Source organism: Mercenaria mercenaria, chromosome 18, assembly GCF_021730395.1.
Source record: "Mercenaria mercenaria strain notata chromosome 18, MADL_Memer_1, whole genome shotgun sequence".
In the NCBI taxonomy this organism is placed as follows: domain Eukaryota; kingdom Metazoa; phylum Mollusca; class Bivalvia; order Venerida; family Veneridae; genus Mercenaria; species Mercenaria mercenaria.
This window is the reverse complement of record NC_069378.1, coordinates 44586244-44603361: the sequence shown is the minus strand read 5'-3', so window position 1 is coordinate 44603361 and position 17118 is coordinate 44586244. Positions and strand designations below refer to the sequence as shown.

General features: G+C 34.5%; 1 protein-coding gene across 1 annotated transcript; it reads left to right on the top strand.

The window, feature by feature from the left end:
• The first annotated feature begins 1063 nt into the window (after positions 1–1063).
• LOC123538160 (solute carrier family 23 member 1-like) lies at positions 1064–15708 on the top strand. The gene is made up of 12 exons (XM_053529809.1): positions 1064–1138; positions 6063–6224; positions 6505–6662; positions 6980–7099; positions 8047–8203; positions 8793–8974; positions 10292–10412; positions 10852–11008; positions 12104–12363; positions 12835–13108; positions 14120–14215; positions 15398–15708. The coding sequence occupies exons 1-12, from the start codon at positions 1064–1066 to the stop codon at positions 15613–15615; spliced, it is 1980 nt and encodes a 659-aa protein (XP_053385784.1). The 3' UTR covers positions 15616–15708.
• The last annotated feature ends 1410 nt before the right edge of the window (positions 15709–17118 follow it).

Below are 17118 nucleotides of genomic sequence, written 5' to 3'. Positions count from 1 at the left end.
TTCACATTACATTGCTATTTTTGCTCAGGTTAGCTAAAAGCCCACTCTTTTGAGACTTATAGGAAGTATTATATTCTCTACTGACTATAAGGATACAATAAAATAATACACAATGTTATTGTTAAAAAGTCCTAAGTGATTTTTTTCACAAGAAGTTAATATATAAAGTTATTGCGAAAAAGGTCTAAGTGATTTTTTTTCACATTACATTGCATTCACTGAGTAGTTAAAGATGGACAATTTCAAATGAGGAAAAAGTGAAGAATTGTATACTTCAGGAAGACTTTTTTCTATGCAAAAATTTTAACCTTCTCCTGAAAAGTTTTCTAAAATGCACTTAGAACCTTTTCGCTTTCACCCCTCGAATAGCACTGTTCTTGTAGAACTTCCTTATTTGTGGACCGGATACCTTAAACAGCTTTTACGCTGTTGATAAACCGTTCCACTTCTACGCTTATGCTGAAGTTTAGGAAGGACGTAAAGCGTACAGTCTACACTAATTGAGCCGCACCACGAGAAAACCAACATAGTGCATTTGCGACCAGCATAAATCCAGACCAGCCTGCGCACCTGCGCCGTCTGGTCAGGATCCATGCTGTCCGTTTTCAAGGCCCATTGCAATTAGAGAAACCGTTAGCGAACAGCATGGATCCTGACCGGTCTGGATCCATGCTGGTCGCAAATGCACTATGTTGGTTTTCTCATGATGCGGCTAAATCTATGCTGAGAAAAAAAACAACTAGAAGTACTTGAAAGCAGCCTTGCAACTTTGCAAGTTTTAAATTTTACATTCAAAGTCATGTGTCTTATTTTTACACCACATTTCCTTGGTTGACGGCACCTCAGCTCAGTCAGTTTTGTGAAAGGTTTGTTAATTTTTAAAAGCCATTATAGATCAGATTTGCAGTCTGACTGATGCACACGACTGCTTATAATCATTTTAGATTCGGTTTCAGCTTAGTGCTGATGTTTTAATGTTTACCCGTCATGGCCATAAATTACAAATACAGGCGGCTCGGTGAGTGACTGCAGTCACAATTTTTATTCATAACGTTTAAAGAAAATGGCAAACACTGAAAAGTTAAGTGGAACTGATAATGTTACATTCATTCAGACGGACGACTCCTCTGCTGTGAAGGTAAGTCTGTTGCATTTTTTAATGTATTATACATTTACGGTCAAAATATACTTTCTTCAAACTTCAGACAAAAATTGATTTTCTTCATAAAAATGGTAATCGCGGAAAGTATCATCTTTGCAACGAATGTTTTTTCTGTCATTTCTTAAGATGTTTGTTAGACATGAAAAAAGGGCAATTGTTCTCTGTTGCTCTTAGCTAAAATTGATTATTTTAGTTTGACTTTAATGGAAGGTTAAAATTTATCTCTCTCGAGTCCAATTCCTTGAGAAACTAGTAGATGTGTCATATCAAGACATGGCCGTGACAAAAGTGAAGCCCAGATACACGGCCTCCTGTTTGAAATGACTGTGTATTATAGAAAAGCAGAAAAAATGTCCTTTATGTGGGCAATGGGCAAATCATGTAGCAGGGCGCCTAGGTTGTCCATTCCTTCGCAAAAGACGTTTGCAAAATAGGGCGAAGTGGACTGTGGTAAATATTTCAAGGGTGCCATCTCAACGGAATTTAATTATATTATGTGCGATAGGAAAACAAACTAGTGTGATCACCCAGTTTTCGTCCGTCGTAAACAATTTTGTTTGAAAAAATCCAGAGATCACAATCATGGCCTTATCGTATGACGGAGACTTCGTTAGAAACTCTGTCTTAACAAAATGTCAGATGATTTTGAATCTTGGTCAGATGTAGGCCACTAGGTCTCTAGATTTTTATGATTTGTCATTGTGACCTAGTTCTTAATCCCAGATAACGCAGTATTTAAATTGATTTCATGAAGAAATATATTCTGAATAAATTTTAAATAGAGCAAACAGAAAATATGTCTTCTATATTGCTAAGAAGCAGTTTCTACAATTTAACATAGTGACCTAGTTATTGACCCACGATAATAAAAGTTTAAACTTGACCTAGATTTTATAAAAAGACAAACGTTCTGACTTAGTTTTATTTATATCAGATACAAAATAGGTCTTAACAATGTTAAGAATGTATTTCTATGATATGGCCAAGTGATCTAGTTAAATATTCCAAATAGCCCTTTTTACATTTGTTAGAGATATGTTCTGTCAAAGTTCCATGTAGAAAATACAGCACATACAGCGTCAAGAATGTATTTTTATGACATAACTTACTGAACCACTTTTTAACACCAGATGAGCAAGTTTCAAACTTAACCTAGACTTGATTGAGATAAAATATGTGACCATGTTTCATACAGATCAAATAAATAACTAAGTCTCTATAGGGTTAACAAAGCTTTTCTATTATTTGGCTCAGTGGCCTTGTTTTGGGTTTAGTTTCAGATTTAACTTACATCTGACCCGCTTTTTATAAGATCTAGTAAAAAGTATTGCCACTAGAGAGTTAACAATGTTATATTCTATGATACATAAGCTAGGTTTTAATCTAAGTTAATCCATTTTCAAACTAGGTTTGCACTGAAGGTTCCATGTGCACCGCCGTATGAACACATCTGTGAATGTCTCTAAATTGTTTTTTTGTACTTTTAGCATGTGTAAATGTTGAGTTCTGCTCAACCCGGGGCTAGAGGGTGTGGACGGTAGCATGCATTTCCACTACCGTCAATGAACAGGCTCAATCAAACCGAGCCTGCAACATTTTCGTTTTTGTTGTGTTGAGCGACCTGTGGAGTTTCCACTTTTTCTATTTTAACGTAGTATTAAGCAGTTGTTCAATTTTAATTATTTAATTTTAAAGGGACACAACTCTTTGAGAATACTTTAAGATTCCAATCGTACGCAACAGTACCGTAAGATATGCATTGCACACTTCTGTGCTTTGGCGATATACTGCTAAACCTTGAAAAAGTATCCGATAAAATGTAAGACAAATTTGTTCTATACGTGCGGAAGTATTCATGTACTTATATTAGATAATCTGACTCAGAGGAGTTACGATATAGTATTATATCACCAAAACACAGAAATATTTGGTAGCCGAACGACATCTTTACCAACACTATACCTGTCCAAAGCATGTTGTACAGTTCTGTCCCCTTGTGACTGGATACTCAAACTATTTTCCAAAAGTTGTCCCCCTTTAAAAAGTATGCCATTTGTAAAAACATGATATAAACAATTAAACTATGTTATACTTAGTCAATGTGAAATTTCAGCCCTGGGACATTATTGCAAATGCAATAAACGAAGATACGTAACAGTTCTTTGAAAAAGTCTTTTCATTATCGGCTTTAGCAGGATTCACTCGCATATCTTAAACTCAAATTACATGTATATACTACCTCATTTTTAATCTCCAAAAATAGAAACAAAATGTATGCCTTTATTTCCTTTAAAATAAATGAAGCATTGCATTTTAATCTTAATTGAAATCTGTAAAATGTAACCTACATATATTATCTAACTGCGTATTTGCAAACTAGTGTAACAGTTTGAAGACGCATACAGCGTACGTATTTTTATTTGAGTAGGATGCTCTAATTGCAATTTGTAAATGTAAGACATATAAATGTCTGACTGCAAATTTAAAAACTATGTTTTGTGGAGACACATTTAACTTATCTGCGTTCTGATCGCTCTAATGTAATTTGTAAAAATAACTCACATATTTGACTTTTTTTGCAAACTGGTTACCTAGTATGTGGTAGCAACAGCAGCCGCTTATCGTTTATTATCAGATCATGATGAAAATCATTGTTTTACATTTCGTAACTATTGTATGTTAATGAATATTCTAATATGGCTCGATTTGATTGCCAGTTAAACAAAGAAGAACGTCAACCTATACATATTTTGCCATAAACAATAATTGACATGCGGACCGATAATTAGTTATTATGACGTCAATTATGACGTCAAATTACCACATGACGGCCCGTCCATTTATATTTGGATATCAGCATAATTTTCATCAAAATATTTCAATAAGCATTTTGAAATGCTTTTTTTGTGGTTTATTGACTAATTTACCACGGTCATCGTTCAGATACTTACATATTTAACTACTCGGGGGCTAACGCCCTCGTGGTTCAATTTTTCTAAAGTGTAGACCGTGAGAAATCATGTTACCAACCATTCGAAGTCCTTGATTATTTGATAGATTATGTGTTTATAAACATTTAATCTACTGATGGCTTTTATGTGTTGTTGACAGTTTGACACGTCAAAAGTGTTTCATAATGTCAGACAAAGGCTTCCATAACGGTGCATTTATTTTCACTGCGTGTATGAATTAATCATCTTTGATGTAGGAAGGTTTGCCTAATTTTTAATAATAATTATATAGATATAATAAATTATAATTATGATATTTTTCAACTACATTGTATTAAATCTTTTTTTAAAACATCAGCATTATTTATTCACATTCATTTAGTAATGCATGTATTCTGACATTATAAAGATAAGTTTGAAAATAGATTGACAGCATTTCACAAGCTTTTTCAAATTTCTTAACAAGAGTGTACAAGAAGAATCTGTTCTGATGTTATTGCTGTAAAGAATAACATTGTGTGCCTAGTTTAAAGCAGTTTTTGATGTCGCGTATTCGCTCACTCAAAACACATGAACATTAAACAAATTGCTGATTTGTTATGTTTTTATGTCTTAGCGAAGAATAATATTAAGACAAATGAAATGATAAAGCAAAAAAGTATATTCAAATACCGGTTTTGATATACACATGTAATTCACGTAAATGCACTTAAACAAATAACACACTGTATAGTTTTCAATTTATTAAAGCATTTCTTTCCTTTTAAAATCATTAAACATATAATCACAGTGACTGCAACTTTACGCTCTAATGATTTCTTTTATAACTACAACCTGACTGATAGTATCTGACTACCTTTTTTAGTCATGGTTTAAACTCCAATATATTTATGCATTACGACAATTTTTTTCTACTGGTAATTTTTATAGTGTTAAAAATCTGCAGGGTTATAACCTTTTCTTGATTTTATGGCGAAAATGTCCTGCTGAAATTATCTTCTTAATTCAACGTGACCTCCGCTTTATGACATAAGAATATGGGCAAGGATTTTAAGATTTTTTTTTAACCTTTACCCTGCTGAAATTCTAAAATGAACTAGTCCATCATACAATTTGGGCAGCACCACATACTCTTCAAAGGGGTGTTCACTGAAAATTTACTGATTGAATAGCTAACAGTGCAGACCATGATCAGCCTGAGTAAAGTGCTTGCATTGAATATGAAGACTTACAGAACTATATTAAAACATATATACCATGCAGTACTTCCCTTTATATTAAAAACAGGATTTTAGGGGTGGGGAGTAAGGCATTCTTGGGAATTTCAGTTAATATTTCTTTTTTTTTTTAGGAATTTTAGCCAAATTGAAAAAAGTAGGAAATTAAGGGTCACTGGACAGCCTATAGTTCTTAATTGCATTACAATTAAGGTTTTCGAAAGAAAATGAGATACCCTTACCAAACCGATTTAGAAAAAAATATGCGTGAGGCTGTACAAGCATTTTGAAAACTCGATCAAAGAAAAGATTGAAAACATGTTGATGTACGAGGCGATCTCAAACGTTAATCTGACTTGTCGCGCCTTTTTGTCGTATTGAGCGAACTGCGGAGTTTACATGTTTTATTTCATGTGTTTCCGTCATATTTTATGAAAAGTCGAAGAACTGCTGATTTGTGTTTGCTGGTATGTTCTGTAAAATATGGATGAAGCTACTTACTTATAGTGTCCCTGTACAATTGCGTTTTAGGGGCGAAGACATGACAAATAAAACCAACATACATGTACCGGTTTTACATCTTCCGACTAGAAAGTTTGCCAGTAAAATAATGTTTCACAGATATTCATTTCACTTGAATGCTTTGTGTCTTTGTATCGTTTTCCCGAACCAGAAATTGTGGCGCACGATTTGTGATTTATTATTTATCTAATCATTACTTTATACTCCAAGTCACAACATTTAACAATTCCGAAACATGAAGGCAATGTCAAGGAGGCTGAAGGCAGCAAAGAAAATGTCAAAGTTGAATTAGAAAACAACGAACAAACAAGATTTATCTACGACGTGTATGAAAGCCCACCCATCCCATTAACGTTTGGCTTTGCAATACAGGTAAAATTGGAAGTTTATCACAACATATGATATTGTCTGATAGTAGTAAATGAATAATGTAAAGGTCGAACAAAGGCAAGCATTCATTTGTCAATAGATAAGTGTTTAAGAATAAATGCCATTTACACACCAATAACAGCGCCTAGGCAAATATACTCACAGTTCAATAAGAAAGCGGCAAGTATAAAGACTGCTTCCAAGGACTTATTTTCTAGTGACATTTATAGAAATCATTTCTTTGTAATAATTCATTACTAAGTTTTATTTGTTTCCGTTTTAGCATGGTCTGTTATCCCTGTCAGCAAGTTTATCGACGTCTTTACTCGTAGCAGACATAGTGTGTGCTCGCAAAGACGAGGCGATAAAAGCAAAACTCTTGAGCACGACTATGTTTATGTCAGGCTTATGTACATTTTTGCAAAATACGATCGGTATCCGGTAAGGCAGATTTGATTAAAACGCTCAGTTTTATTATTGTGACCAGTACAATCTTAAATGGCACAACTTAACGTGTACTCACAAATTTCGTATAAAATGCATAAGAAAGGTATTTAGGTATTTAAATTTAACTTCGCCAAATTTCTCATCATGTTGAAACCTTAGGACGTGGATAAACAATCTATGAAAAGAAACCACATGTTGAACCATCTGCATTTTGACATGTAAATAACATTAATTCCTTTAATCTATTAATTTCCATTAGTACATAAACCCCAAGTTTTCAGCGTGTCTGAGCATTTTGTGCTTTTTTCCAGCTTACCACTATACCAGGGACCTACTGCAACCTTTGTAGTTCCACTTGTCGCCCTAATGTCACTTCCGGCTTGGAGTTGTCCTGTTGAAAATGTGGCATCTGGTGAGATTTATTATCATAAGTGATACTTTAACTATAAGCAATATATCATCTGATAAAATAATTTTAGTTTATTATTACCCATATTTCAAGTGGATATGGTTTTTATGAGTACTGTGTTCATAAAGCTTACATAATACATATGAGGCTCAATATCACGAACTCGCTTATCTCAGAACTCCTGCTTTCCCGAAGATTATTTTCAAGACCCATCCCGAACACACGTGCACAAAATGCCATTCAGTCGAATTTTGGTTATCTCGAAGTAACTCGCTCGATCCCTTAGAATTCGAGGCAACGAGTTTCAACTGTATAAAGCATCATTTTTCTGTATCGTCGTTGATGATGCAGTGTTTTGTCGACGTGTTTTGGCATATTACGGCAAAGTCAATATGACCCTCTCCATGAGAAAACCAACATTGTGCGTTTGCGACCAGTATGGATCCAGACCAGCCTGCGCATCAGCGCAGTCTGGTCAGGATCCATGCTGTTCGCTAATGGTTTCTCTAATTGCAACAGGCTTTGAATGCGAACAGCATGGATCCTGACCAGACTGCGCGGATGTTGGTTTTCTCATGGTGCGGCTCATATGCATTTTAAAGATATTTTCAAAGGTATCCAATTGCTTTTTAGCATAGAGTGTGTACTATTTTTAATCTTATGCACAGTACTGTTTATACACATAAACTTGTTAATTTTATCTTTACATACATAACACGCAATAATTGTTCATGCATTTTAAATATGAGATTTATATCTAATATACCTTTAAAGGGATAGGCTATTTTTGTAATCATTTGAATGATCGAATAGAATTCTTTAAAGCACCGTAGAAAAAGAATTTCCCCTCATCTTACTCAATGCTTTGTGGTGAAAGCAAAGGTCAAGGTGACTGTAACTTTGACTATTCAAACACTTCCAGATCAATGATTGAAGCATTCTTTGGCTTATAATTGTCAAACTTCACAGATTATTTTATCTTGAGGGTAGGGAAGAGGTAGGTGGTGAAAGGGGGATATATATTTTACAAAGAGTTCTTGCTGATACGTTATTTTCATCAGCAGTTGCAATGAATATTACCACCGGAGAAGACGAAGCTGTTACAACCGTAGTAAAAATTCAAAAGGTAAGATATCATGGTAAACTTTACCTGTGCAGTATGGATCGTTTTACCAGGCATTTCCGTTTAATTCACCAGTTGTTTTTTCCTTTATAAGTGCAAATGATTCCTTATAATTCTACAACTATCGTTTTGTCTGTTTTCTGTTTGTTCCTGGACGCTTACGAATTTTTCTCTGTCAGTTTCATAAATTACAACCTCATTATCTGATTTTCAAAAGAATATGACAAAAAAGGAGAAGTACCTTTTATCGATTTTTATCTTGTCGATATGAATGGTCTATTTTCTTCGTAGGGGATGGGGAAGCGTGACCGAATACTAATGGTCACAGTCTTCGAACTGCACATCCCTCAGCGCTATTGGTTCGAAACCTCGCTTGAAATATATAACCATTTCTTGTGAAGTAGCCATCCAGCTGACCCTATAGAAAGGTCAATGTTTCTACCAAGGTGCCCACCTGTGCTTGAAATAATGCCCGAAGTGGCACCTTGGGTCTTTCTTCGCAATCAAAAGCTAGACAAGTAACATTTGACCTAAAATTGCGTCGAAGTGGCTGAAAAAAAAAAGAAATAAAATAAACCAATTACTTTTTCAGCTCGTTGGAAGTCTAATGATTGCCGGTGCGCTACAAATGCTCATTGGTTTTCTGGGCCTTGTTGGTCTACTGCTACGATTTATTGGACCAATAACTGTAATACCAGCTTTAACACTGATGGCTCTATACGTCTTCACATCTACCGTTAGATTTGCGAAGACACAATGGGGAATTGCAGCATTGTGTGTTTATATAGATTTAATCTTTGTGTATTTCATGAAAATGAGGTCTTCTAATTTTTGTGTAGAGAATATGATCAGTATTTGCTTAAGACCAGCTGATATATTTCTTTGTTTGTTTGTTTTTTCTGGGTTGAGTGCCGTTTTCAACAGTATATTTAAGTTATGTAACGGCGGGCAGTTAAGCTAGTGTTCCTGGATTCTGTACCAGTACAAAACTGTTCTTCGTAAGCACAGTCAACTTCCCCACATAAATCAGAGTTGGAGCAAATCGACATTGAGAACATACGCCTCGCCCGGGGATCGAACTCGCGACCCCGCGATCCGAAGGTCTGCGCTTTCCCTATTGAGCTAAGCGTAAAACGTAACAGATAAGTGTTTGTCTTAAGTTCAGAATTTAGTTTGTGAATTCATATAAATTCTGGAAAAGTTGCGGTTTTGCACGTGTTGAATACAAGTAAATATGCAGATCTTTTAAATCAAGGTGTAAGTCGCTTCTGTTTTATATTGAAATAATTTGTTCATGATAGTACAAGACGATATTTTAAATCCAGTGCTATAAAAGTGCCAAATGTTAATCAGGGTATTCGATATACATTTCCTGAACTGCAAAAAAATAAAGAACAGTCATACAATACGCCAGGGTCTGATTAACGTTTCCATGAACCTTAAGCTGTTATAACTTTAGTGTTACTAATACTGATAACTTTAGTGGTAATAATACTGGTTTACACAAATTGGTATACGACTAAAATACCAGATATCCGTGTTTAAGTACAAGTAAATATACAGATATTTTCAATCAATGCGTCTATCGCTTCTGTATTATATTGATTATATTATATGTGTTATGGTACAAGACGTTTATGTTAAATACAAAATATTAATGTATAGTGAGGAATACACTTCAATGCATTTCACTTAATTTCAGTGCTTTTTGTATCTCATTATCTGATGAAAAAATAAATTTTTAAAGTAAATAATAAATTTCACGTATACATAGATGTATATTAGTGTCTTAATTACAAGGACACAAATTAGGTCATATTACGAATTCCAGACTTTAATACACAAGGAAAACAAAATAGTTTCACTCAAATGTAATATTATCTCAGATAAAGAGAGAGTGTGGGATAACTTTAAATTAGCAAATTTATCCATTCATAGACGAATTATATTCTGTACAGATTAGATACAAGTGCCGTTGTTATTCATTTCTCTCAATCTACTACATTACATTACAAAAATGGTACAATATTTGCAGTCACATTTATTAATTTGAATATGCTGAATTTGAATAAATGTGTCATTCTTTTCAAGAACGGTTGGTGTGACCCTTGTGTTATCATTTTATCTTGGAAAAAAGAAGACACCAATACCCTGGTATAGCAAATCACGTGGCTTCCACGTCAAGTGGTCTTTGTTTCATAAAATGTTTTCGGTAAGTCTTTAAATTTGTATGCGAGTCTCATTGTTCTACAAATATAAAATCTAACGATTAAGACTTAAAACTTGTTCAAGTGGCGCAAATAAAATGGAAGCTTCTGTAAGTTACATAATGACCTTGTTTTAAATTTGGAATGAAGAAATATATACCAGCTTTGCTCATATATGTGACGTACGCAAGCTTTGTTCACGGAAGTTTTTATATTGAAATCGCGCTTTGATTTTCCATTTAATTTCAATGCTGAATCACATGATGTCCTTGTCATTAGGATTTAGTCTTAATTTGTTGCAAAGGACTAGTCCGTCTGACTTTTGAACACGCCTCTTGGCATTACCCTGTGACGATGCTATGTCAAAAACACGGGACAATTTCGGCTTAAATAAGATTCAAAAGATGCTTAATAACAGTTCATAGAACATTGCTGATTTTCCAGATACTCCTCGCAACTATGGTGGGCTGGTTCGTAAGTTGGATCGTTACGACCGCTGGTGGATATGATGAGTCTCCAACAAGTCTAGATTACTACGCTAGAACAGACTCTCGCACTTACATTATTGGTGAAACAAAATGGCTTATTTTTCCATATCCAGGTATTATATATTTTATCATGTTTGAGGAAGAGTGAAAAGCCGCAATGTCTTATTTTACTGTTACATTAGAATGATAATGTTTTGACGTTGCCGTAGTTTCAAGTATATAAGACGTTGGTCGTATGTACTTTGTATATCACAAGTCTAGATAGAAGAAATGTCTACGTTTCAAATGAAAAGTCTAACTTGTGTGAAAGAATATTACTTTTTTTTCCACTTATAATTTATTATGGTGAATAAATATACTTTGTTTATTCAACTCGTTTGGTGAATTCAATACGAAAAGACATTTTAAGTTAAGAGTCTCATTTTATTTTTTTCAACCAGTAGGTGAAGGTGCAATCTGACTAAAGTACTCAATCTTCATAAATTAAGATATGACGGCCATCGTTTTGTGTAATCGGATTTCCAATATCGCTATTTTTATTTCGACCAATCTATTTTCATTTGAAGCAATTAGTTTACTCGTTTAACAAACGTTTGGCTTAACCTTCAAAATTGCACAAACCTTCAAACTGCACAAAACACATTTGTTGTTTTCTAGGCGAGGATTCCACCATATCTATCTTTAATCTTTAATTACTTTATTATTTTATTATGTCACAATTTAGAAATTTCTAGATGTGGTCATATTAAGTATTATAAATCCGTGATAATCACATATCTAAAATTGGAATCCCAGTCTAAATAAAGATTATTTAACTTCTACTTGCAATTTCAAAATGTTGAAAGTAAAGTTCGGATTGGCTAGCGGAAAGGTCGTCTGAACGTGACCCTCTATCGATTGTCTTCAGATCCAATGCGTAGCAATAGTAGGAGATTGTTTTAATTAGATTGATGAAAGTGCTACTGAAATTAAAATATATATAATTTATTCTTTTTTTTTACAAATTTTACCTGGTCGCAACGACTCTTTTTGAAATGAGGAATAAAATTAACTTTTTTTTTCAAAATTTGATATTTATTTCCAGTTGTCATTTCTTTTGTTCATTTTATAAAGCTTATAGTTTAGTTTTAAAATCAATGTATGTTTTATACCACAGTATTCGTAAATATATTTACTCTGTGATTAGGTAGCTTGACTGAACTTTAATTTTACAGGACAATTTGGTCGCCCTAGGTACGATACCGGTGCATTAATTTCCTTTCTGATTGCTACACTTGCATCGATAATTGATTCTATCGGTGATTACTACGCATGCGTGAAAGTTATCGAAGCTCCGCCTCCACCGAAGCATGCTGTCAGTCGTGGTATTGCAGTTGAAGGGTTGCTGAGTTTTATTGCAGGAGCAGCTGGGGCTGGGCATGCTACATCAACATTTGGAGGCAATATTGGTGCAATAGGAATAACTAAGGTAAATTTAAATACTTCTACGGTAAATGTTTTTTGTAAATTTATGCAAAACACTTTAGTAAATGTTTTTAAAACGGAAAACACTAAGTTAAATGTTTCTTTTTAAAAACAATGCATTAGGGTAAATTTTCTGAAAAGCAAAACACAAGGACATTTCTTTTTGAAAAACAAAACACTAGGGTGAATGTAAACATGATACTCTTTAAAATTCTTTTCAACGTTATATTGCAATATCTTCTTAGTTTAGACATGTATATTTCTTGTCAAAGTAGGCATAATAATATTAAAGTTGTGTAAACTGTACTCCGTTAAATTTCCTTGACATAAAAAGTAATATTTGTCATAAAATGTGTAACTTTAAAATTCGATACTGTACTATAAACTGTACTAATATCCATCAGTCCACTGGTTCATTTGAATGTTCAAATGATGTTTTCCAATTTATTACATTTCTGCACATCATAACACACAGGTTGCAAGTCTACGAGTGTTTCAACTGCTTGGTATAATTTTCATGTTTCTTGGAATAATTGGAAAGATTGGAGCTTTTCTTGTCACGATTCCGTATCCTGTCATTGGCGGATTACAAATCATCAGTTTTGGGGTCCTTGCCGGAGTTATGCTGTCAAACCTCCAATTCATTGACCTTAATTCGAGGCGTAACCTGTCAATAATTGGAATATCTATGTTGGTTGCTATGATGTTGCAGTACTGGATTAACAACTCTAAAGATGCCATTTTGACGGGTATGTTATCAATATTTTGTCTGATGTAATATTACGATTACCCCGCAAACGAAACTAGGGTGGGTGGAATATAAAATGGAATAATCGTACGCTCGTTTATCACAAACAAAGTGAGGATGGAGTATAAAATGGAATATTCGTACGCTAGTTAGTTAGCCCCTTGCAAATCAATACCGTGGTGCATACTGCACCCGCACCTTCAACGGAATTCCAATGAGACACCATGCACGTAATTATCTGATAATAATATGTGCATGACATTGTTATCGAGACGATTACATGTACATCCTATTTCTGTATGTAGGTGTTGTACGGGTTGCTGCCTTCCTTAATTTGGCTTTTTTCTTGGACTTCTGTCCTTGTTTTATACATATGATCACTATTAAATGCATGTGTTGCATAATTCCCTGTGTTGGTCTAAGCATTGCAGAGTTGAGGATCTTTGTTTGCATTATTTGTAAATGGTTGTGTGTCGCGCAAACAAACGCCACATTTAGATGAATCCCAATGAAACTTGTTACGCTAGATCATTTTCATTGCAGAGTCAAGTTACTCTTCAACTGGATAAAATGGCGTAATTGGTATATGGATAAAATATGTAAAGAAAGCGTTATGAGTATATGGACACAATTTGTAAAATGGCGTTATTTGTACATGTACATAAACATGTATATAATGGCGTTATTTGTACATAGACATAATATGAAAAATAGCGGCGCAAATAACTGCAGTACACTTAAAGAAAACTAGCTATTAAATGTGTATTTGCACGACATATTCTTTTACAGTCATTTAAGATATTTCCGAGTAATACTGTAAATACTGCGTCAAATGAAAGTAAGCGGCTCAAAAGTCTTCCAAGTTTTATAATGGATTTCTAAAAAAACTCTGAAGTCCGTTACCTTGACCCCTCGGCCACGGATGCCCAATCATGAAATTTGAAGATCAAGTTTACTCCTCATTATTTATGGAATAATGCAACATTTATATAAATCTGTATTTGATTTACAGGTTCAAAAGATCTTGATAATACAATAACGATGCTGATGGCAAACCCGGTGTTTATGGCGGGTTTATTGGCTTGTTTCTTTGACAACACAATGCCAGGTATTTCATGTTGGTTTTTACAACACAAAATATGGTTAGAAAAATCATCTTTGTAATTCAAAATTATCGAATGGTTAATAACATTTTATTTTGAACTGGTCCTGAAATAAAAACATTAAACAAACTGAAAGAGGAAGTTATCAGCGTCGATAAAAATACAAGATCCTAAAAGGAGACAGCATAGCCGCAACAATACTTTGAATTGTAACTTTTAAAACACTCCGGTTATTGAGCTGTCTATTTTACATTTTCGACTACTTCAATGACCATGTGTGAAGATCCTTATTTGAAGTGGATGGTTATTTATCAGACTGGCTCAGATTTTACAGTAACTAATTATAACACATATTTGGTATTAGTATTGCTGAGATCAAAGAATATACATTTTGACTATTTTAAGGGCAGTAACTCTAGAAATACTTGTTTTTTTATCAGACTTGACCTTGATATTACAGAGAAATACCTTCTTGCTTCTAGAGGATTAAACTTTCCAGAGGGAGGTGTTTTTTGCCACTGACCGTTCCAAGGCGGTGCCCCACTGTGTTCCTTTATTTGTTTGTTTTGTCCTCGTGTGTTTTCTTTGTATGTGTGTGTTAGTAGTGTGCACATCTGCATGCTGTGGGTTTTGTTTTTGGGAGGCTACATTTTTAGAACGTGGCATACTCTGTTTGATATTTATCTTTGTTTTTCTGTATAACTACGAATGCAATCAGGTGAACAATCTCTGTTTAGCAGTCAGTGTAAATTACCGAATATTAGGCTAACTCAAGAGCAGTATACTGGTTTTTGAATTTAGCCTTGATGTTATAGATACACATTCCGTATTAGTTTGATTTAGTTTAAACACACTGTATGTAGTTCTGTCAGTGTTTGGAATTTGAAGTAATTCAAGGAAAATATTTCTTAAATGTTCTGGTTTTGTAGATACCTTCTGTCGCCTCAATGTGATCTAATAAACCGCCCCGCCAAGACGAGGGAACTATGAAAACGTTGAATCAGAAAATCAAAACAGATAATTATAGATAAAGTTCTAACGACAATTAAGTTCAAAATATCGCAATTACTTTATAGAACTGGCAACAATATTTACATTTTTAAGAACTGGGTAAAAATTGATAAAACAATTCTGTTTTACACAATATTGTACGACTTATGTTACAACTAACATTTTCCTTGTGTCAGGGACCAGAGAAGAACGTGGTATCGTCGCATGGCAAGACGAGTTTAAGGCAGGAGTTGACGAATCCGAGACACCAAAATGTGTCAGTGAGGACAAAAGGGCTAAGAAACTGGCGAAAACAATTTACGTCATTCCGTACTTCGACAAAATTCTTAAACGGTTCCGAGGCGTTGGGTTTCTACCCGTTTGTCCGAAATACGATCCTAAATTTGAAGACTAGGCAATTGTGTAGTCTCTATAAAAGGACATTTAGATCAAATCCTCAATCACACTCCTATTTAGAGGTGCCATTGCTTTTGTCATTTTATTAAACTGTTCAGAAAGACAAAAATATATAATTGGATATCAAGCTTATCTGTGTAGTTATGACGTTTGTGTTATTTTAGCTTACGTATATAATGTCAACGGTTTAGGATTATTTTTTGTGGGGTGGGGGCGAGGGGTGGAGGGTGTAACGTCGCACCGACACAGTTATAGGTCATGTGGCGACTTTCCAGCTTTAAAGGTGGAGGAAGAACCCGGGTGACCCTCCGTGCATAAATTTATTAGGAGCGGGCACCTGGGTAGAACCACCGACCTCCGATAAGCCAGCTGGATGGCTTCCTCACATGAACAATTCAAAGCCCCGAGCGAGGCTCGAACCTGCATCAGTGAGGAGTTTGGACATATTATAAACATTAGAATATGAGTGTTTGTTTCTAAAATATTTTAACAAGAGGGCCATGATGGCCCTATATCGCTCACCTGTTATCATTGCACTTGAGGACAAGAAGGGCCTCAGAAAAAATATCTAAGTCCAAAGGACAGGAACAACAAAGGAAAGAAATTTAACCAAAAAGAAAAAAAAATTCTTACAAGGTACAGATATGTCAAAATACACCTAAATATTGGAGGTACCATCCATGTTGTACCATAGAAAATTGGTCTCGGTTTTTCCCTACGGCCAATAATAAAAAAGTTACTAAAAATGGCTATTTATATATTGACGTAAAAGGGAAGTAATTAAAAAGAAAATTATTGTAAGTGAACAAAAGAAGGATCTGCCAAATAAATCTGTTGACATAAATGAAAGTTCAGATCAGTATCTTCATTAGTTACGGAGATATACCCATTTTAATTTGAAATAAAGGGAGGTAATTTGACATAAAATCAGTCCATAGTTACCTACCCTGATTGTCACAGTCCAACTAATGACAATAATGAAATTTCAAATAAGTCCTATAAGTACTTACTGATATAAATCCATTTTGACTACAATCAAGGGAGGTAATCAGATATAAAATAACTCTGGAATCTACGATCGGATCTGATTTGTCATGGAATCCAAGATTTATTGTTGCTGAAGATATTTTGGAAGTTTGTATCAAATAAAACCATAAAAGAAGTCTCTATATGGCTGCAAAAGCCAAAACAGCCAATTTTGGACATTTAAGGGGCCATAACTCTAGAACCCATGATGGCATCTGGCCAGTTCAAGAAAAGAACCAAGATCTTGTGGTGATACAAGTTGTGTGCAAGTTTGGTTAAAATCAAATCATAAATGAAGTTGCTATTGTGCAGACAAGGTCAAAATAGCTAATTTTGGCCCTTTCAGGGGCCATAACTCTGGAAGCCATTATGGGATCTGGCCAGTTCAACAAAGGAACTGAGATCTTATGGTAATACAAGTTCTGTGCAAGTTTGATTAAATTCAAATCAAAAATGAAGCTGCTATTGTGCAGAC